This window comes from Tupaia chinensis, unplaced genomic scaffold (genome assembly GCF_000334495.1).
Source record: "Tupaia chinensis unplaced genomic scaffold, TupChi_1.0 Scaffold000604_1, whole genome shotgun sequence".
Lineage (NCBI taxonomy): Eukaryota > Metazoa > Chordata > Mammalia > Scandentia > Tupaiidae > Tupaia > Tupaia belangeri.
In genome coordinates this window covers 3,351,144-3,373,071 of record NW_006160122.1, presented here as the reverse complement: position 1 = coordinate 3,373,071, position 21,928 = coordinate 3,351,144, and the positions used below count along the sequence as shown (strand labels likewise).

General features: G+C 53.5%; 2 protein-coding genes across 3 annotated transcripts in view; both read left to right on the top strand.

The window, feature by feature from the left end:
* NT5C1A (5'-nucleotidase, cytosolic IA) overlaps positions 1–16,378 on the top strand; it is a 21,159-nt gene extending 4,781 nt beyond the window's left edge. The window contains exons 2-7 of one of the 2 annotated variants that reach the window (XR_003551069.1): positions 6,346–6,513; positions 7,221–7,350; positions 10,066–10,188; positions 12,089–12,273; positions 13,628–15,192; positions 15,315–16,378. Coding sequence is in view for 1 of the 2 variants with exons in the window: in XM_006158605.1 (XP_006158667.1) it covers positions 6,346–6,513; positions 7,221–7,350; positions 10,066–10,188; positions 12,089–12,273; positions 13,628–13,996 (975 nt within the window). In the remaining variant the exon portion in view is untranslated. Of the gene's footprint in view, positions 1–6,345; positions 6,514–7,220; positions 7,351–10,065; positions 10,189–12,088; positions 12,274–13,627 lie in introns of both variants that reach the window. The other variant, XM_006158605.1, reaches the window with a different exon arrangement.
* The window catches only part of HEYL (hes related family bHLH transcription factor with YRPW motif like), a 40,597-nt gene continuing 34,457 nt past the window's right edge, over positions 15,789–21,928 (top strand). The window contains exons 1-3 of the mRNA XM_027775777.1: positions 15,789–15,946; positions 16,917–17,196; positions 17,309–17,412. Coding sequence (XP_027631578.1) covers positions 15,789–15,946; positions 16,917–17,196; positions 17,309–17,412 — 542 coding nt within the window. The remainder of the gene's footprint in view (positions 15,947–16,916; positions 17,197–17,308; positions 17,413–21,928) is intronic.

Below are 21,928 nucleotides of genomic sequence, written 5' to 3'. Positions count from 1 at the left end.
TTTTTAAATAATCATTTCTTTTATTTATCATTATTTTAATTCGCTATAGGCCATGCGCACTCACCAGAGAGAGATGGAGAGAGATAAAAAGAGAGAAGGAAAGTGAGAAAGCAAGTTGCCAGGTCCAGGACTCAAACCACAGTTGACCATGTGGGAGTCCAGCCCCTTAACTTTATACACCTGCTGGCCCTCACATGCACCATCCTGACTGGGGTTAAAGGTCAAATGTAAGCTAAGGTCCACCACATGACGTTAGAGAATTCTTTGTTTTTTTGGTTTTGTTTTTCAGGTTTTTGCCATAGGGCACGTGTGCATGCCTGAAAGAGAGAGACAGAGACTGAGAGAGGTAAAATGAGAACTCACTCCCGCCCCAGAGGGGTGACCATGCCTCAATCCCTTTTCCTCCATTCTCCTCCTTGGATTTCGGGAATGCACACACATGTACCCAGTGTGAGTTTCTGGTCATGGGTCTGGGACTCAAACCATGGTCAGCCATGTGGGAGTTCGGTGCTTTAAACACCATGCCTCCTGCTGGCTCCAAATTCTTCAGTTTTCCATTCCTATCTTTTTTTTTTTTTTTTTTTTGTCAGAGAGTGCATATAATCACCAGCGAGAGATGAAGAGACAGAGAAAGAGAAAGCACCTCCCCATGCGATGTAGTCGCACCACAATCCCTTCTCTTCTCCACCCCGTTGGGACTTCAGTCACACATGCACACGTGCCCAGCATGTTTTACAAGCTAGTAGAGCTGGAATTCGAACCGTGCAGGCAGCCATGTGGGATCGGGCTCCCTTAACCACCAGGCCATGGAGCCAGACCCTTCCATTTCTGCTTTAAATTTCTAAAGTTGTACCTGCCACTAGCCGCATGTAGCTATTTAAGTTCATTAAAATAAAACGAAGTTAAACATTCAGTTCCTCAGTCTCACTAGTGACATTTCAGTTACTCCATCGCCACCTGGACAGCCCAGATGGTGGAACATTTCCATTACCACAGAAAGTTCCACTAGATAGTGCTCGTCGTCGTCTTCTTCTTTTTTAAAAGAGATTTTTGCTATGGGTGCATGCACTTGTAGGAGAGGTAGAGGGGGACAGAGAGAGGGAAAATGAGAAATCACCCCCAGGGGGATGGCCGCGCTGCAATCCCTTTTCCTCCATTCTCCTCCTGGGATTTTGGGCATGCACACGTGCCCAGCATGAGTTTCAAGCCGCCAGGTTGGAAACTCGAACTGTTGTTGGCTATGTGGGAGTCCAGAGCCTTACCCACTATGCCACCTGCTACTCCCTCCCCACCTTTTTTAAAGTTGTTTCTGTGCTCATTTGTTTGTTTGACCATGTTCTATGTGCTCACTGGAGGGAGTGAGACAGAGATAGAGGGAGGGAAAGTGAGAGATCACTGCCTGGGGAGGGTGGCCATATCACAATCCTTTCTCTTCCTTTATCCGCCTGGGATTTGGGGCACACACAAGTGTCCTATGTGATTTTCAAGCTGTGCTTCCAGGACTTGAACTTCAGTCAGCCATGTGGAACTCCAGCACCTTAACCACCAGACCACCTGCTGGCCTCATGGTGTTCTTCTAAAGGATAGCACATATCTCTGCCTTGGAGATGGGTGCTAGCTCTGCACTGTTTCTATCCATGGCACCAGGAGTGTCTGTAACGTGGTGACCACTTACTGTCAACAGATTGGAGCCCAACTTTACCCCAAAAAGAAGCAACAGGCTTCCATCCATGCCCACTGGGCTCTCGGGAGCTGGCCAGAATGCAAGGTCCATTTAAAACCATAACTGGAGCCCCTCTTTCCTCATTCGCAAAGTGGGAATCATGATCCCAGGACGGCTCAGGTCACAGAGATGTGGAGGAGTTCTGTGGGTGTTCGTGAGTCCCTGTGCACCCACATTCTGATCCTGCCCAGGGGTTAGAGAGCCTGCTGCTGTCTGTGTGGTGGGCTCCTCTCCTGTTCCACTGGAGGCGGGTGCCTTGGTTCATCCGGGCTGCCACAATGAAGCAGCACAGGCCAAATGGTTTATAAGCCACAGACATTTCTCACAGTTCTGGAGGCTGGAAGTCCAAGGTCAAGGTGCCTGCAGATTTGTGTCTAGTGAGGGCCCACTTTCTGGTTTGCAGCAGGTGCTGTCTAGCCGTGAGTTTGCATAAAGGAAGAAACAAGGCACCTCTCCAGCATCTCTTTTTTTAAGAGCACTAATCCAGGCCAGCAGGTGGTGTGGTGATTAAGGCACTGGATCCCACATGGCTGACTCCACAGTTCAAGTCCAGAACTGGTAGCTTAAAAACATGCTGGTTGTGTATGCATACAGGCCCGAAATCCCAAGAGGAGAATAGGGGAGGGGTTGTGGCATGGCCATCCCCCTGAGGGATGATTTCTCACTCTCCCTCTGTTTCTCTTCTCCCTCCAGCATTTTACTCTGTGGCAAAAATCTTTGAAAAAGAAATAAAGTAGGGGCTCTAATCCACATAAGGGCTTTTACCCTCATGGGCTGAGCACTTCCTAAAGGCCCCACTTCTATCACCTTAGGTTTCAACATGGAAAGATTCTTTTTTAAGAATTATTATTATTTCTTTAGAGAGAATTTCACTTTAGGGTGTGTGTGCTTGCTGGAGAGACAGAGACAGAGAGACGGAAAATGAGACATCACCCCCCAAAGGCGATGGCCATGCCAGAGTCCCTTCCTTTCCATTCTCCTCTTGGGATTTTGAGCACGCACGCACACGCACCTGGCATGTTGTAAACTGCTCAGTCCAGGGACTCAAACCATGGTTAACTATGTGGGAGTTCAGTGATGTAACCGTTACACCATCTACTGGCCCTTAATATTTTAAAATTTTATTTTATTTATTATTATTATTTTAAAGTTTGCTATAGAGCACATACGTTCACTAGAGAGAGACAGAGAGAGGGAAAGTGAGAAAGCAAGGCACCAAGTCTGGGACTCGAACCATGATCGGCCACATGGGAGTCCAATATCTTTATCAACATTCCACCTGCTGGCCCCACAACATACAAACTTTGGGGGGGACACAGTGGGGCAGGAATTCCAGGGCACATTCGAGGCCCCTGCAAGAAGGCCGTCTGCACCTGCCTACCCCTCTGGGCTCACCTATGCCAGCCCCACGTGCCCTGGCCTCTGCTCACCTTCGTGAGGGCCGTGTGCATGCTTTCTCACGGCTTCCTTCACTTTTCTCCTCCGCAGGGCTCTGCTCAAAGGCCTCTCCTATGACAGCTTTCCCTGAATCCTTGTCACGGAGACTCGGCTTCCACCTCTCTTATCACTCATTTCCTTCCCCCGTACATCTGAACTCGGTTTACCTACTTCTGTCCACTCCCAGCCTGTGAGCTCTGAGGACAGGGGCCAGTATCTACCTGAGCATCCTAGGCAGAGCTCAGGAGCTCGCCACAAATGTGTGTCAAATTTGCATCAACCAAAAAAGATTCTCTGACCGTCTACTCTGGGTCAACCGATCTGAACGGATTAGGGCGCTGCCCTGGAGTCTGGATTGTGTGTAACTTTGTCATTGGCCACGCTGCTTCTCCGCACAATATATTAAAATATATTGAAATATATTAAAATGTCAGAAACGTTAAAAGCTTATGTTTAAAAGTAAACCAGCCCAGCAAGTGGCATGGAGATTAGGGTGTTGAATCCCACGTGCCTGACCACGAGGTTCAAGGTGGGGCCTGAGAATCATGCCAGGTGCATATGTGTGCATGCCCAAATCCCAAGAGAAGAATAGGGAAGAAGTAATTGCGGTGTGGCCATTCCCCCAGTAGGGGGTGATTTCTCGCTTTCCTCTTTCCTCTCTCTCTCTCTCTCTGTCTCTCTCTGGAGAGCACATACACCCTACAGGAAAGAGAAGGAAAAAAAGGTGACCAAGCCCCCCTCCACGCTGGCACACCCTAGACACACTGTAGTGAGCGAGACGTCTGTCCTGCTGCCTCAGAACATACACGCAGTTCCTGCTTCCTCCTCAAGGCTCTTCCTGGAAAGAGAACTAATCAAGTGGGCAAATATATGTATTTTTATTACAGGGAGCATGAGAGAGACGGAGAAACCTTGACAGAGTCTTGTCACGCTGCGATCCTTTCCCCAGCCCTTCAGGTCCCCAGAACTTGGCGACCACACCTCTACCCAGCGTGTTTTCAGGCCAGTCTTGGGATTTGAACCCATGGTTGACCTTGACTATGTGGCTTCCAGCCCTGCAGTCCAATACACTATGTCCTGGGTCATGTAGGCTGGGCCAAGCACTTATAGTTTAATGTTAAATTTTACTAAGAAGGAAATGTATAGATGAAGTATCAAACCAAGGCTGGGGTGAGGGGAGTCTTCCTAGAGGTGACATCTAGTTTGAGACCTGAAGGCTGAGTAGAAGTTAGCTGGGTAGAGTCAGAGAAGGAGCATCTCAGGCAACGGCTCACCGTCATGTGCAAAGGCCCGAGGAGGGGGAAGGTGCTGCACGTGACAAAGGTTAGACTGAGCAAAGCTGGAGACTGGGGCGGCGAGGCTGGAAAAGGAGGTCTGAGTCTGCTGGGAAGAGCTTCCTACTCCATGCCGAAGGCTGCCGACCCCATTCCGAGGGGAGTGGGCGCCATGAAGAGGCGGGCTGTGATCAGATCTGAACTGGGGAGGGCTAGTCGGCGGTGCAGTGGGATGAAGGCTCTGTAAGGCTGACCCACATGGGAAGTTTCCGGGTTCGCATCCGCAGACCTCCCTGAGTACACCAGCATCTAGGGGCCAGCGATCCGGGGTGGCCGAAGCTGGGTGGACCGTAGCATTGAGACTCTGAGGGGGGGCAGGGGGTGCTGTCTCCCTGTCTCTTTCTCTCTCTCTCTCAGTCATGGAAGAAAAAAATGAACTAAAGAAAAGAGGGCAGCTGGTAGTGTGGTTGGGGCAGCCGGGTCCCCATGGCTGACTGCAAGGTTCGAGTCCTAAACCCAGTGGCCTCAGAGGCACACAGGCACGTGTGTGCATGCCCAAAATCCCCAAAAGAGAACGGAGGAGAAGGGATGTCAGTGTGGCCATCCTCCCAGGGGGTGATTTCTCACTTTCCCTCTCTTCCTCTCTGTCTGTCTCTCTAGTAAGTGCACGTGCCCTATAGCAGAAAAAAAATGTTTTTGAGAGATTTTTGCTATAGGGCATGTGTGCTCTCTGAAGAGACAGAGAACCAGAAAGTGAGAAATCACCTCCCATGGGTGAAGATTATACTGCAATCCCTTCTCCCCCATTCTCCTCTCAGGATTTTGGGCATGCACACACACACGCCCAGGATGAATTTCAAGTTGCCAGGTCCAGGGCTTGAATCGCAGTCGACCATGTGGGAGTCCAGTGCCTTAATCACTATGCCACCTGATGCCTCCCTCCAATTGGTTTTAAAGGAAAAGAAAATAACAATCTTCTGAAGGTAGCATGGAGGGGAGTGGGAGGGGTGAGAGGTGGTGGTGTCCTGGACTACAGGAGGCAAGACAGAAAGAAGTGGATGGCCTCTGGTAGAATCAGTTGACTTTGGTGGTTGACGGAGGGAGTTGAGAAAGAAGACGGGGTCAAGGTTGACTTCTGGGCTCTTCCTGGGTGATGAGTGGATGGCGGAGCTAAGTACTGAGAGGAGGAAACGAGGGAGATGATTGGGCTTGGGAGTGGGAGGTGGTGGGAAGTCAGCCTTGGGCATGTTGAGCTGGGAGTCTGTTGATCAGACAGTTAAGAGTCTGAAGCTCAGGAGACAGATCTGGGCTGGAGAGATGTCTTCTTATATAATCGTCATGTTTCTGGGCACCAGCTCTTCCTAAGGGCATTTTGTAATGGAAACCATCTGGAGATTGTCTCAAGCATTGGTCAGACTCCGGCCACATACATTGTATTCGTTTTTCTGTTGGGTCCAGATGGCCAACTAGATTGCAAACTCCCCAAAGGTATGTCTCGCCATCATTTTGGTTTTCTTTCAAAGAATTATTTATTTAATTTTATTTATTATTTTTAATTTACCAGAAAGAAGCAGAGAGAGAGAAAGGAAAAATGAGAAAGCAAACGGCCATGTCTGGGTCTCAAACCGCACGCAGTCGGTCATGTGGGAGTCCAATGCCTTAACCACCACTCCACCTGCTGGTCATCATTTAAGTTTCCTATGGTGTGTGTGGGGAGGGGTGGGGGGTACAAGACCTTCCTTGGCCTTCAGCTGGGTCCTGCACACACACCTCGGTCTACTCCTGAGCAAGGCTAAGCCTCTTCAAGGCAGAGACTGGGCCTGGGTTTCCATGTCCCTGTACCCAGAGGGGCTTGCACTTGAGCATGTACCTCAGGGGAGGTCTGAGTGACATGGCCCCGCCTCCTTGCAGCCCAAGCCTCAGAACGCAGTCACCATCGCTGTGTCCTCCCGAGCCTTGTTCCGCATGGACGAGGAGCAGCGCATCTACACGGAGCAGGGTGTGGAGGCCTACGTGCGCTACCAGCTGGAACACGAGAACGAACCCTTCAGCCCCGGGCCGGCCTTCCCCTTCGTGAAGGTGAGGCGCTATCCCATGCTTTGTCGGGGGTAGGAAAAGCGCACTATGGCTGTTTGAATAAGGAAAGGGGACCCCTGTGAGCAGATGTGACCCCACAGGTGCACGGTCTGGCTAGAGGATCGAGACAGGAAAGGCAAGGCCACCCTGTCCTCTGGACCAAGACAGCCCCATGCCTGTGACAGCTGGGCGAGTGGACGTGAGCTGCATTTCACTCACCACCTTAGTGAGGTGCCCTGAGCAGTAAACACCACACTGGGCAGAGAGTGGTGTTGGGAAGGGGTACAGCCACCCCCCAATCCTGCAGGGGAAATGTTCCAAGACCCCAGTGGATGCCTGACCCCACGGCTAATACTGAGCCCTGTATATACCGTATCTCCCCTATTCATACGTGCTTATAATAAAGGGCACTTCATAACAGCAACAATCAAACAGAGCAATTATAATAATATACTGTGGTTTGGAAAAGCATGTGCTATGGTCTCTCGCTCCCTCGAAATATCTTATTGTGCTGTCTTTGCCTATGTTGGGACTGTGGTAGATGGCAGGTCACTGAAACCACAGGTGAAACCAGTAAGAGGGAACTATGCCCACCACTCTCTTCCCAAGCCTGGCCCTGACCACCCCGCCTCCCCTCGCTGGCTGTCTGGCCACCAGCTCCAGGTATCAACCCCTGGGCTCGGAGCTGGAGGGTACCCTCTCCCTTCCAGGCTCTGGAGGCTGTGAACAGGCGGCTGCGGGAGCTGTACCCTGACAGCGAGGACCTCTTCGACATCGTCCTCATGACCAACAACCACGCTCAAGTGGGAGTCCGTCTCATCAACAGCATCAACCACTATGGTGAGCGAGAGGGGTTTGGCCATGGGATACCCCTAGCAGACCCGCAGTGCTGGAGCTGAGCCTCTGCAGGCTCAGGTCGCACCGACTGGAAGCCCACACCCATGGTGTACTGGTAAACTGGCTCTTTAAACAAACAGACAGGGCCAGCAGGTGGCATGGTGGTTAAGGTGCTGAGCTCCCACATGGCAGATCATGGTTTGAGTCCTTGACATGGTGGTTTGCTTTCTCATGTTCCCTCTATTTCTCTCTCTCTCTTTCTCTGGTCAGTGCATAAATAGGAATAATAATAATAATAAATGAAATAATTTTAAAAAACAAAAACCAGGCAAACCAAAAGCCCAGGTTTGTAGTATGGCCACTGTTCAGAGCGTGACTGTCCCCGCCCTGGCTAATTTCAAGCTAACAATAGTTGAACAACATAACTGGTTCAGAAAATTCCTGAACGTTTCACCATCTCACAAGCCAACTCCAGCACCCTACTGCACAGGCTCCTCTCTCTGTGCGGGTGAGAAGGTGCTTGCTGCCTTTGCACCTCAGTTTACCTAAATGTGACGGGGCGTCCAGGCCTCACAAGGCCGCTCAGAGAGTCAAGTGTAGATATTAGAGTGAAAAGCTCTTGCATCTTAGCCCAAACTTGTGGTGGAAAGGAATAGACGCTCTGGAGTTTTTAAATTTTTTTTTGGAGAGATTTTCACTGTAGGGCGCGTGCGCTCGCCAGACAGACAGAGAGAGACATAGAGACAGAAAGCGAGAAATCACCCCCCGGGGGGATGGTCACGCCGCAATCCCTTCTCCTCCATTCTCCTCTTGGGATCTTGGGCACGCACGCACACGCGCCCGGCGTGAGTTTTTAAGCCACCGGGTCCGAGACACGAACCACGGTCGACTATGTGGGAGTCCAGCGATATAGCCATTACGCTAACTGCTGGTTTAATTTTTACCATTATGGTTCAGGCACTCGCAGGAGAGAGATGAGGGGTGTGTGTGTGATTACCCTCCAGGAGGGGTGACTACACCGCAATCCCTTCTTCTCCGTTGTCCTCTCAGGATTTGGGGCAAGCCCACACACATGCCTAGCGTGGGTTTCAAGCTACAGGGCCCAGGACTCAAAGTGCACAGTTGGCCATGTGGGATCCAGCTGCCTAAACCACCACGCCACCTGCTGGCCAAAGAGGATAATTTCTTACTGGGTTACAGGGCTGTCTGAGAACTGCAAGGTAGAAAGTAAAATTGGACCTACAAAGATCTGAATCCAAGTACTAGAGTCTCCTCCTGGGCTCCTCTCTGTGGCCACATGAGCCTGCATTTGTGTTTCTCAAGCAACTTTGTTTCTCTCTCCTATAAACAGGATTTCTCTACTTTTAACACTACAGGCTGTTCCATCCAAGCTTTTTTTTTTTTTTTTTGGAGAGGTTTTTGCTATAGGGTGCGTGTGCTTGCCAGAAAGACAGAGAGAGACAGAGAGACAGAAAGCAAGAAATCACCCCCAGGGGGGATGGCCACACTGCAATCCCTTCTCCTCCATTCTCCTCTTGGGATCTTGGGCATGCACACACCTGCGCCCGGCGTGAGTTTAAGCCACCGAGTCCAGGACTCGAACCTCAGTCGACTACGTGGGAGTCCAGTGACATAGCCATTATGCCAACTGCTGGTCCCCATCTAGGCTTTTAAACAGAGAAATCCAGTTTAGGGAGAGAGAGAGAGAGAATTATAAGACCTCATTTTAAGCAACCAGGAGTCCAGCTGACATTTTAAAATCCTAATTTGAAATTGCTGGGAGTAGGAGTGCTATTTTACATATATGTTATATGTGTGTGTACATACATATGTAGATTTGTGTGTGTATACATACATACGTGGATTTGTGTGTGTGTGTGTGTGTGCATGATAGAATCGGGGTGCTTGCATGAAAGAGACACAGAGACACCATTGACAGGGTCTTATCACATCTCAATCCCCTTCCCCAGCCCTCCAGCTCATCAGGGTCTTTGGTGCCCACATGCACATCTCATGCATTTTCAGGCCAAACCAAGGGTCCGAATCCACGATGGGCCATGTGGCTTCCAGCACTGCAGTTCAGAATACTACAGACTGCGTGATCTAGACCGGGCCTCAAACTAGTCCTCCACCTGAGTGCTACAGGTGCTGAATCAGAATGGAAACCACCTATAATGCTGGGGCAGGGCCCTGAAGGACCCCTGCCATGCCAGAAGGACCCCCTTCTGCTGTGGACTGTGGGGAAGGCCCCGTCCTGGCTGGGGCACTGATGGGTAACTAAACGGGCTCAGAGCTGAGCCATCTATCAACTAGTAAACATTTTACAGCCTGCGTAGCCATGGAGACTGGCTGTCAGCCAGGCTGGGGGAATCTGATTGGCCCTCCTTGGGTCAGGTGTCTGCCCCTTGCCAATCAGCTATGGCCAGGAGGGCAAGGCACACAGTCATGGCTGGAGGCTGCCTTTTATAGCTCTGTGATCCTTGATAAGAGGGCGTCTGCGAGCCAGGCAATTGCCCCAGAGATGCGATCATCATTTCCTGGATGACAGATAGAGGGACTTAGAGACAGGGATGGCTGGCCTAAACCTCACATGGAGAATCATGTTGCCTCCCTGCCACCCTCAGAACCAAGATGGCGCCCAGTGGGCATAAAGAAACCACTCCAATGCCCCGAGGGGTGACCGAGGCCTCACCGGGGTGCTCTCTTTTACCTCCCTAGACCTGTTCATTGAGAGGTTCTGCATGACGGGCGGGAACAGCCCCATCTGCTACCTCAAGGCTTATCACACCAACCTCTACTTGTCGGCTGATGCCGAAAAAGTGCGAGAAGCTATCGATGAGGGTGAGTCCAAGTGAGGAGGGAGGAGGTGGTGATGGGAATCCAGCAAAGGACTCCAGAGATGGGAGGCCCAGTCCTAAAGCTCTGAGAAGGTGCTGGGAGGCTGTGTGGTGCTTTCCTTAACCCTATGACTGGTCCTATAAACTGCGAGAACAAGGCCCTACCAATTCCACTGTCCCACTCTCAGCCCTACTGTGTGCAGAATGCTTTTACTCACCAGCATCACCTTGCCTTCTGTTTCCATGGAAACCCTCTTTACTGCTCAGAAAGCTACTCCCTTCTAAGATTTCTCCAGGTCAGTGGGAGTTCTGATTGCTGCGTGACCATGGGCGGCCGCTGCCCCTCTCTGGGCCAACACGGAAGGGGAGCCATATCTAGTCTAGCCTGATCTGGGAAATGGCCGGCACCTCCAGCAACAGGGCTGGAGACGGAGCTGCAAGGCCCGTCAAAGAGAATCCCCCTCCTGTGTCTCTCGAGGGGCAGTGTGGGGAGTAGCCACAGTCTCAGTGCTTCCAACGGGGTGCGTAGCCTCTTGTCCATGGAAGAGAACAGGCCCACGGCGTGCAAAGGCCTTCCCAGCTGCCCCACAGGGCTCCTCGGACCAAACACTGTGACTGGTTCCGATACCGAACCACAGTGCGTCCACTGTTCTCTTCCCTTACGTGCTGCTCCTACGAGGGCGCTTCAGAAGCTCATGGGAAAACGGAATCGAAATACCAGTTTATTTTGCTGCAAGAAAATTTCAAAATCTGTACTTTTTTCATTCATAATATGCATTCTCCAAGCTCTCTATGAAGCCCCCTCGTAGTTGGAAATCCCGAGTCCTCCCACCACACACACACCATGTACCACTCCCCTGAGCTGGGTGGGACCCGCAGGAGGCTTCCTTCAACCAGACATCTGAGCCAGCTGTCGGGAGGGAGCAAGAAAAAAGGTGCTTCTGGGTCACCTGGCTCCAGGGCTGGCAGAGCTGAGGTGTCAGGCCTGATGCACACTCGGCCCAGTGGAGCTGCCGTGAGGTGGCCGCTGCTCACTGCTCACTCTGCCCGAGCCAGCCTCCGGGGCCTAGATTCTCAGAGAGCAGGGCTGAAGCGGCCTTGGGAAGCAGAGCCAGCGTCTGCCCAGTCCTGCTGCCTGGCACTGGCTCCCCGCTGTCCGGTGTAGCTCTTGCCTGGAGCTAGGGGTCCCCAACAGCCATCCCTATGCTCCTGGAGGAGTACAGGGCTGCAGGGTCCAGGCACATGTCAGACGTAGCGTCACTGACATCGTCTCGTGGAACCCTGAACAGCCAGGCTGACCTGAGTAGGGCATCCAGGGAGCCATAGTGGCCATGGACTGAGGGTGCCTACCCCACCCCACTCCAGATCGCTGCCCGGGATCTCAGCCCTAGAAAGGCCCTTCATCCGACCTTGGTCCAGAGAAAGTGAGTGACTCACCAGAACCAATAGTCACAGGGGGACCGAAGCCAAGAGCTGGGGCTCCCTCCTCGCCGCCCTGCAGAGGCCTGAGAGGAGCCCCTGGCAGGAGAGTCTTGGCCTGGGGACCCCGCGTTCCCGCCAGGACTAGTGTTTAGCTGGCCTACACCACGTGTCACATGCTGGAATCCCGGCACACTGGCTGGTAAACAGATCCCGCCCTGGGGCTCCCTCGGCCCTCTCCATAAATAACTAATGGGGTACCGCAGGCATAGGCGATGCCCTCCGAGCCTGGCTTTGGAGTGATGGCTACTGTCCATTTTTATTGGTCAGTGTCCCCATGTCACCAGTTTTTAACCTCGGTGTCAGCCCACAGAGCCCTGCCTGGGGCTCGGCTGAGGCGGGCAAGGGAAGGATGGGCTGAGCCCTCAGGCAGGGGTGCCTTTGCACAGCCTGAAGGCAGACCACGCTTGCCTCTCTCTGACCAGGGATCGCAGCCGCCACCATCTTCAGCCCCAGCAGGGATGTGGCTGTGTCCCAGAACCAGCTGCGAGTGGCCTTCGATGGGGACGCGGTGCTGTTCTCGGATGAGTCGGAGCGCATCGTCAAGGCCCACGGGCTGGACAGGTTCTTCGAGCATGAGAAGGCCCACGAGAACAAACCTTTGGCTCAGGTGCTTCACGGAGTCCCGGAACCCTGAGTGGAGCAAAGCCCTGCCAGAGCTGCCCTTGGCCCGAACTCCCAGCCAGGAGCCAAAGTGTAGGCCCAGCCCAGATGCCAGCCAGGTCCCCTCACCAGACCTCGAGCCTCAGCCCTGTCATTTCACTCCTGGATCTCACTGATGAGCTTCTGCTCCTCCACTGGGTCCCCTTCACTGAAGGCCCAACTCCTTTGAAGCCCCCATGCTCTCTCTAAGCCCCTCTCCGAAGCTCCACCCCCTTTTGGAGGTCGCGTCCCTCCTCTGAAGCCTCCACCCTCTGGGTAAGCTCCCACCCCTTAAGAAGGCCCTGCTTCCCTCGCTGGAGGAAAGAAGTTCCGGGACCTGCACTCCTGCTGACTTAGAGGTCCAGCTGGGAGTGTGGGCGGGCCACCCGCTGCAGGCCACCCCCTGCCATCCATCCCTTGGCCGAGGGCATGGGGACCCTTACTCACTCTCAAATTGCTCAGTGTCCCTCTGAGAGCAGGATATGCCCTCGAGCCTGGGGTCAGGGCTCCTGGGGTTCTCCAGACATCCTAGGAGTTCCTATTTGAGTTTAACAAAAATCTGGGGCCAATAATCCCGGAGTCCCTCCCTCCATGAGCTCAGCAAAACAGACTTTGCATATTTGTTTCACTTCCATTCTCATGGCTGCCTCTGAAGCCCTTAGGAACCCAAGGCTAGATAGTTTTTCCACTGAGGGGTAGGCAGAGCCCGGAAGACACCACCACCACTAGGTCCCCGCAGGCGAGGGTCTCCAAGAGGAGAAGACCGCCTTTCCTTCTTCCAGCTGCTGGTGCGGTTTCCTTCGTTATCGCCCTTCTTCTGCCACGCCCCCTCGTTAAGCTTCATTGCCGGGCACTGTAGAGAACAGATCTTTTCTCTGGCCCCAGAGAGCTTCAGCAGGCCACCCTGAGCCACCCTGTGCTGGTGGGCGGGGATGACATTCAGCAGGTACACGTTGGTCACCTGTCCGCTGTTTACAGCTGGTTCCTTTACTGGTTCCTTCTGTGCCCAGGCCGTGTTTACTAAATATGTCTAACACCCTCCCAGCCGATGGGCACAGAAAGCCACGCTCAGAGCTGCAGGACAGACAGCTGCGTGCCTGGTGGGTCACACATGGGATGACATACACAGGGACAGCCCCAGTCACAATCATACAGAACCCCCGGACTGACTCAGGTACTTCCAGTCCGACTGATGCTCAGTGACCCGAGCAGGCGTAGCAGGATGAACGGCGGGGTCTCGGGACCCAAGACGCTAGTGCTTGGGGACAGGGGGCGGATGTTTGGAAGAAGATGAGCTCATGGTGTTCCTTGCCCTCTCACAGGGCCCTTTAAAGGGCTTTCTGGAGGCGCTGGGCAGGCTGCAGAAGAAGTTCTACTCCAAGGGCCTGCGGCTGGAGTGTCCTATCCGCACCTACTTGGTGACAGCACGCAGTGCGGCCAGTTCCGGGGCCCGGGCCCTCAAGACCCTGCGCAGCTGGGGCCTGGAGACCGACGAAGCTTTGTTCCTGGCTGGAGCGCCCAAAGGCCCCCTCCTCGAGAAGATCCGCCCACATATCTTCTTTGATGACCAGATGTTCCACGTGGCTGGGGCTCAGGAGATGGGCACCGTGGCTGCCCACGTGCCCTATGGGGTGGCACAGACTTGCCGGCGGACGGCACCCACAAAGCAGGTCCCACCTGCGAGTAGCTAAGCGCTGTACCGGCCCACACTGCTCCAGGCTCCCCACCGCACTGGACACGCCATCTGGCGGCCCCTTCTACTTCCTCACCCTCTGCCTACTGCATGTCTGCCCCAGCCCTCTGAGTGAGGTACTTGGAGAAAGCGACGCAGCCTGGGCCGGCATGCTCACCGTCCCTCCTGCTGGGCAAGCACTGACAGCGAAACTGCAGAGTGGCTGGGTTTCAGGCGGAAGTTGATGGGACCAGAGGCAGGAGGGCCAGAGACGCCAGGATGCCTTACAAGGGTGAAAACCAGCTCAGGGCGGTATAGAGAACACAGCTTTGAGAGAGGGTGGATCTGGCTTCTAAGTTCTGTTCTGGCATTAGCTATGTGACTTGGAGTAGGTCTGTTCCCATCATGGGCCTCAGTTTCCCCATCTTTTAGGTGGTTTTCAAATTCCCCGTTAGCCAAAGAAGCTTCGTTTCATACGATTGCCCTTTTCCAGGGAAGTATTCTATGCCAGGGCCACTGCGGGCATGCCTGGCATCTTTGTGCAAGTTACAAAAGGATGCTCTCTTAGAGGAATGAATCACAAGAAGACGGCCCCTCCTCTGGCCTGACGCAGACCCACGCTGGTGCACAGCCTGGTTAGCAGGACGTGGGCTGGGTTTCAGCTCCCACTCACCCACGGCTCGAGGCTGTTGTCAAATGAGCAACGGGCACAGTCTTCCACAGCGCTCTGTCTAGATTGTGCGCATTTGGAAGCCACTGGACAAAACAATCTATCAGCTTCCTGTGACCTAATCCGAGCCATGGGCGGTGGAGGGTTTGTGGAAAAAAATGAGTGAATTTAACCTGCATGCAAATTCTCCTCCCGCCAGCAGGGGGCACTGGAGGCACTCCCTGGAGAAGCGCTTTGATGGCTGACTCAGTGTTCACTTTTGCTTTTCTGCCTCCTCCCCTCCCACACACCCTTACTCCCCAGGTGGTTGTATCCTGCTGTGCTGTTAAGCAGCTCTACCTGTGGGGAGAGAGGCGGAGTACCTGTGTCCACAGTCACGGGCGATACAGAAGAAAGCGTAGTGGCTGAGTGAGTGGTCGTCCCGGCTGAGCCCCGGGTGGGTGCACTGGCAAGTGTCGGGAGGTCTGATCGGAGACAAAAGTGCCGAGCAGAGATCGCTTAGCGTGGAAGGAGCTGAAGTGGGGCTGAAGGAGCTGCCTTTGAAGGTAACGGGCTCCCCGTCACCGGGATGCTGTGCAGGGGATCCCAGGACCGGTCCCCCCCCCATGCACCCGTGAGCCCTCCACCCTTGCAGGAGCTGCTGCAGCCCCTTCTTCACCACTTCCAGGGGAGAGCTCGCTACCGCTCAGTCAGCTGAGCAGCCCTGGCTGTCTCTGGAGGAAGGGAGCACACGGCTGGCCCCCAGGAAGGCCAGGAAGGGTCAGCAGAGCAGACGTCTGTGTGTGGGCTGACTGCTTAGCCCTCCGGAGGAATCCTGGCAGTGGGCAAGCACCATGTGGAGAGAAACAACCGTATCCTTGAGGCGGGGTGGTGGTGAGGGGCTTGGGAAGGAGCCTGGAGGTGTGGGGGTGAAGGCAGCCTGGGACACCTGATCTTGTCCTTTCAGGGACTCAGCCCAGGTCTGAGTGGGCACAGGTTCTGGGTGGGGTGGGGTAGGAACTGCAGAAAGATGATCCAGGCAGGAGAAAAACGCGGAGTCAGAGGTGCAGTGAGGTGTGCTGAAGAGCAGTGCTGGGCTGGGCTTTGGCTGTCAGCGCTCGAGGGCTCGGAGAGGCCAGTCCCAGAAAGGAGGGACGAGGCCATGCTGAGCGCTATCTTCGCTGCACCTGGAGGGGCTCCCGTGGAAGAGGCTGTTGCAAAGGATCGCCTCCGTCGTGCAGCCAGGATCCGTCTGGCTGGCGGAGCAGGAGGCCTGGTTCAGCGCTCCCTCCACTCCCAGAACTCCAAGTCAGAGAAGCCGTGAGACCTAAGGACAGCCTCAAGGAAAGGAAACGGAAGTGAGGGGAGCTCAGCCAGGGCATCTGCGGTCTTGGCCAAACCACAGAAAGGCTCTCTGCCTCCCAGGGGGTCAAGATCACCTGCCTGGAGGGCCCTCCAGAGCTGGTGGCCATGGAAACCTTCAAGGCCAGACACAGCCCAGCTCATGGACTGGCTTAGCTGTCTGACCAGGGTCGACCCGAGCACTGAGGGCAGCAGCAGAAGTCTCGACTAGCCATTGCCCTCCCGGGGCCTCCAGGGCAGTGAGGAGTGCTGGAAGGTGGGTAGCAATACTGAACGTGGTTTTGCATAGAACAAAGTGCCCAGTGTTGACTTCAGTCGTTCAGATTTTGGGTTTTGTTTTGTTTTGTTTTTTAGTTTGCTAGGGTGTGTGCACTCGCCAGAGAGAGATAGAGAGGGAAAGTGAGAAGAGAAAGTATCCCCAGGCGGGATGACCATGCCACAATCCCCTCTCCTCCATTCTCCTCTTGGAACTTTGGACATGCACGCACACCCACCCAGTGTGTTTTCAAGCCACCCAGTCTGGGACTCGAACCAGTCCATCAGTCACGTGCCATCCAGCCCCCTAACCATCACGTCACCTGCTGGCCTAGAGGTTTAGATTTAACAAACCAGTCGTATGTCCCCAGTGAAAGCAAGAACGAGTGCTTTTTGAGGAAGGTCCCACTGAGGGCTCTAGGGAGTCAGAAGTTCCTGATCAAGTGAGAGAGAAAGCTGCGGTCAACACTGGAATGGCGGTTCTCGTGGTATGAGGTGTGGACGCACACACGCCCTTACCATGGAACTGTGGGTCGGAGGTTCCGGGAGGCACTGAAGAATGGCAAGTGTGGAAGCTGTCCCCCCGACGGCCATCACTGCTGTCGCTATTCCATCGCCATATTCTTCTCAGTAAGCCCGCCCAGGCTCGGCCTCAGAATCCTTCTCAACCCAGCGTTCCCGACAGCCACAGCCCGGGGCGTTGCCGTCCAGGCGAGGATGAAACCTACTTCGCAGTCGCTGTCACTTATGGGAACCACCACCCAGGAGACGGGCGAGGCCCTGGATATTCGTTCTCTGATGCTGTGGTGAACCCCAAGGATGCCAAGGTCTCGACCAACTTGGGCACAACACGAGCAAGCGGGACAATGGCGTCCTGTTTGGACCGCTTCTTTGGAATGGGTGTCCTGGGTTTGACCCGGTCTCGAAGCAAAACACAAAACCCCCTCCCGCCAGTAGGTGGCACTGCAGGCCGGCACTGAGCGGCGGACCCCCTCCGTGCTCTTATTCACTGGTTCCCGTTTCTGGCCCCACGCTACTTAGCGCTGTACCGGGCTCTCCCCACAGGGGGCGCTAACCAGCCGAAAGGCCGCCAGGTGCTCTCCAGTGTTCGCTAAGCCCACTTACGGGACGAAATGCCTGCTTTCCCTGATAACCACTGTGATTATTGGGTGGGTGTGGTATGTACACATGGATGTGCACGACAGGGTAAAATCTGTGTCTATATGCTTGTGTGGGTGAGCGGACTACTCCATGCGTGTGCACGTGTGCCCCACGCCGTGAGTGTGTATGGATGTTTGTCTGCTGATCGAGGGTCTTGGGTCCCACACCCCGATGGCCAGCCCTGCTTCCTGGGACTAGTTCTGCCTAGTCCTGTCATGCTGTGGGTTTTAAACATCAGCCAGGTCCCTAGGTCTTCCTGTCCAGCTTCCAGCCTCTGGCCTCCGAGGTATTGGCTCCCAGCTCTGCCTCCTCGTCCCTTGCTGCCCTGGGAAGGAAGTGGTAGCCTCCGTGCTAGGACAACACTCGATCCGTCCCCTGTACGTGTTTCTCCTTCCCGGAGCAGTGCCAGGGCACGTTACGCACTGCTAAAATCCGCAGGACCATTCATGCCATGACGTAGTGCCTCTTAGGAACCTGTAAAGCCTGCCAGCAGAGCAGAGATGCTTTGGCCACCTCCGGGTCACGACTAGGAGAGGTGCCTTCCTCCCTGGCCCTAGGCCCAGCCCGACCTTGCTGGCATTCCTTTCTCTGCTTGGGTGTTCTGGACGGGCCCAGAAGTAACTTGCCCTTGGCCTTGATTGGGAAGTATCTCCCCATGGACCACCCTCAGAGGCTTTGGGGTTGCTGTTTATAAGTGTGAACTGTAGCGGGGGACTTTCTGGTTCTTGCAAAGTGAGCGGCCCCTGGAAGACACACCAGAGCTCTGTGGACCGGGGTCACGGACTCCAACACTGCTGGCCTGTGGGGAATACGCCTTCATAGGCCTCTGCCAGGGATCCAGGGTAAAGGCCTCAGGCTAGCTTGTAGCTGCTACCAAGAGGACTGGTCAGGGACACAAACCATGCTGCCTACAGGGGCCAGGCAGGAAACTGAGGGAGCAAAGTGAATTAGCCTTTAGTGAGATGGAGAACTCGGGTTGCTGTCCTGTGGAAATGCAGGCTGGTGTTACCAGAGAGTCCACTTATTTTTCAAGAGAAGCTATGGATATAGACTTTTAAAGTTAGCAACTATTTCACATTTTAAAAATGAATTATTTATTTTATTTTATTTATTATTATTATTATTATTAACTTGCTAGCACACTCACCAGAGAAAGAGAGGGAAAGTGAAGTGCCCCTGGGGGAGGGTCATGCCACAATCCCTTTACCTCCATTCCTAGCAAACTGACCAGAGAAAGAGAGGGAAAGTGAAGTGCCCCTGGGGGAGGGTCATGCCACAATCCCTTTACCTCCATTCTCCTCTGGGGACCTTGGGCACGCACACACACCCGGCATGTTTTATAAGTCGCCAAGTCCAAGACTTGAACTGAGAAGTCAGCCATGTGGGATCCAGCCGCCTTAGAACCACACCAACTGCTGGTCCAGTCTTGGATCTTTTAGACCTTAGAGGTGACTTGTGTGTTTTAAACTGTCTTTGACTTAGTAGCACCCATATCCTTACCTCCTGGTTTCTACTTAAAAGCATCTAAGTGAGGACCAACAGTTGGCATAATGGCTATGTCGCTGGACTCCCATGCAGTCAACTACAGTTCGAGTCCTGGACCCGGTGGCTTAAACTCATGTCAGGCCCGTGTGCGTGCGTGCCCAAGATCCCGAGAGGAAAACGGAGGAGAAGGGATTGCGGCATGGCCGTCCCCCCTGGGGGGTGACTTCTCGCTTTCTGTCTCTCTATCTCTCTCTGTCTTTCTGGTGAGCGTATGCACCCTATAGCAAAAACTTCTCAAAAAAAGAAAAAAGCATCTAAATGTCCCCAATTTAGAACCAGACTGAAAACAGAGGCCCTGCCTGTTGGAAATCCTTTGCTTTTACACCGTTTGCTGCCCGGTCTTCCTCACCGCCTAACCTCTCTGGGTCAGCTCTTTCGATAAACCTCCTTCAAGTGCCTCCTTCCACAACTGGAGGGTGTGTTCTTCCTCTGTGTGACTCCCCTTGTTCAAGGATGGGGCTGCTCATACCCTGTGGCCTCACCTTCCCCCATCTGCCATTCGCATTCCGGCTCCAGCCCCATGTCACTCTTCGCAGGGTTTACCTGGTCACGTGACAAGGGTGCTACGTGCTTGTCAGTGTGTATCCCTTCCTTCCTCATGCTTGTCCTGTACCTTAATTTCACAACATGGGCTTCTGCTTCTTAAAAGCCATTCAAATAAAAGAGGTTCTAAATAAATGTAATAATGTCTCGTTTCTCCCCCCACAATTGAATTCACAAACCTGCTTATGGAGCCTCAAGAAATGAAAACAGGGGGATCAGCGGTTAGCATAATGGCTATGTCGCTGGACTCCCATGTAGTCGACTGCAGTTCAAGTCCCGGCTTAAACTCACACCAGGTACGTGTGCGTGCGTGCCCAAGATCCCGAGAGGAGAACTGAGAAGAAGGGATTGCGGCGTGGCCATCCCCCCTGGGGGGTGATTTCTCGCTTTCTGTCTCTCTGTCTCTCTCTGTCTGCCTGGCGAATGCACACGCCCTATAGCAAAAACCTCTTAACTATAGAAAAAACCTCTTAAAAAAAAAAAAAAAGAAATGAAAACAGGGATGAGGGCAGCACACAGGCCTGGGCTCTGCCCCACCACTGGTGCAGGGGCCTCTCTGTAGAGGCTCTGCCTCCATGTGAAGACCACCCTGGGGGAGATCTTGTAGTGGACAGCATCCTGGGCCCATCAGAAGGCAAGCTTCCCACACACACAGGGCTCTGCCATGGACTCTGTATTTCCATCTGGAGCTACCAAAGGTGGGACAGAGTGGGAGGAGGAAGAGAGGATGAGAAATCACGTGAGATGTAGGAGGAAGGGTAACGCAGACTGCAGCCTCAGCCCCGCATACCTTCCTGTGCCCCAGCAGCTTCCTCATCTTAACGTCTCTGTGGGGCAGCCGTCAGGAGTGGCTTTGCTGGTGGTTCTTCTCAGTGTCCCATGAGGCTATGGCCAAGCTTCCTGCTGGGGCTGCAGCCACCGGACTGAGGGCTGAAGTCTTGACTGGTGCAGGAGGGTCCACTTCCAAGATGGCACACCCACATGGCGATGGGCTTTCCCCTGAGTGAGTAATGCAAGCAAGAGCAAGGCAAGAGCCACCCGGTCTCTTATGACATATCATCACTTCCCTGTATTGTGTTGGTCACACGGACAAATGCTGACGTAACGCGTGGGGGATTACACGAGGGTGTGAAGCCAGGCAGTGGAGATAACTGGTGGCCATCTTGGCGGCTGGCTGCCACATACTACATACCTCCTGGCTAGACTAGAGTCAAATGTGCCTCCAGGATTCTGCAGCCTAAATTCCCCTCCACCCCACCTTCCCACCCACCCACTCTGTCTCCAGGGACGTGGAGAAACGTCATCCCTTATCTACTTCCTTCCTCGCGCCTCCCATCCTACGGATCCCTTCTGGGACCTTGGAGTCACTGGGGACGTCATGGAAACTGTTCTGAGATGTCGGTCTCACTGTGAAGTTGTTATAACGTCCACGAGGCCACTGGTACCAGAGCTGCTTACACTGGTTTGTAGCCAATGGACCGTGTCCAAGGTGAGGGAAAGGGCAGGAGTGGAGGGGGCAGTGGCCCAATGCCCTCTCCTTCCCAGGCCTTGGGGAGCAGACAGACCCTCTGGTGCCGTAACTGAATCCTCTACTCTCCGACATGATCTTGGACTGGATTTTGAGACAGAAATCTCATGTCGTGGTAGAGATGCGACTGTGGCTTGGAGCTGAAAAAGAAGGAGCAATTGGAGACAGACGTTTAGGGACAGGATCCTTTCTCCTTTTCTGTGCCGTCCTTTTTCATCCTGGCAAGGCTCGTCCATGGTCCGAGAGCTACACAGGTTCTCTCTTTGTCTTTCTTCTCCTCTGCTTATCGATAGTCCATTTTATTTGCCACTAGGTCATTTAAAAAAAAAAATTGCTAGAGGGCACTTGCACTCGCAGAAGAGAGACAGAGAGAGAGGGAGAGAGGGGGAGAGGGGGAGAGGGAAAGCAGTCTCTGGGAGATGGTCACACTGCCACCCCTCTCCTCCATCTCCTCGGGATTGTGGGCACACATGTGCATGTGCCCAGAGTGTTTTTCAAGCTGTCAGGTCTGGGACTTGAATCGTGCAGTTGGCCTTAACCACATCTCCAGCTGGCCCCACAGCTAGGCCATTTTTTTTTAAAAAAAAGAATTATTTGGGGAGCCAGTAGGTGGCGTGGTGGTTAAGGGTGCTGGACTCCCATATGGCTGACTGTGGTTCAAGTCCCAGACCTGGTGACTCCCCCCACCCTTCCTTCCTCTCTGGTCAAATTTTAAAAATAAGTAAATAAGTAAATAAAGTTAAATAAATCTAAAATATATCATTAAAAAATTTTAACTTTATTTATTTATTTTTAATTTGACCAGAGAAGGATAAAACAAGAGGAAGAGAGAGGGAAAGCAAGAAAGCAAGCTGCCAAGTCTGGGACTCAAATCATGGTTGGTCATGTGGGAGTCCAGCACCACTAAT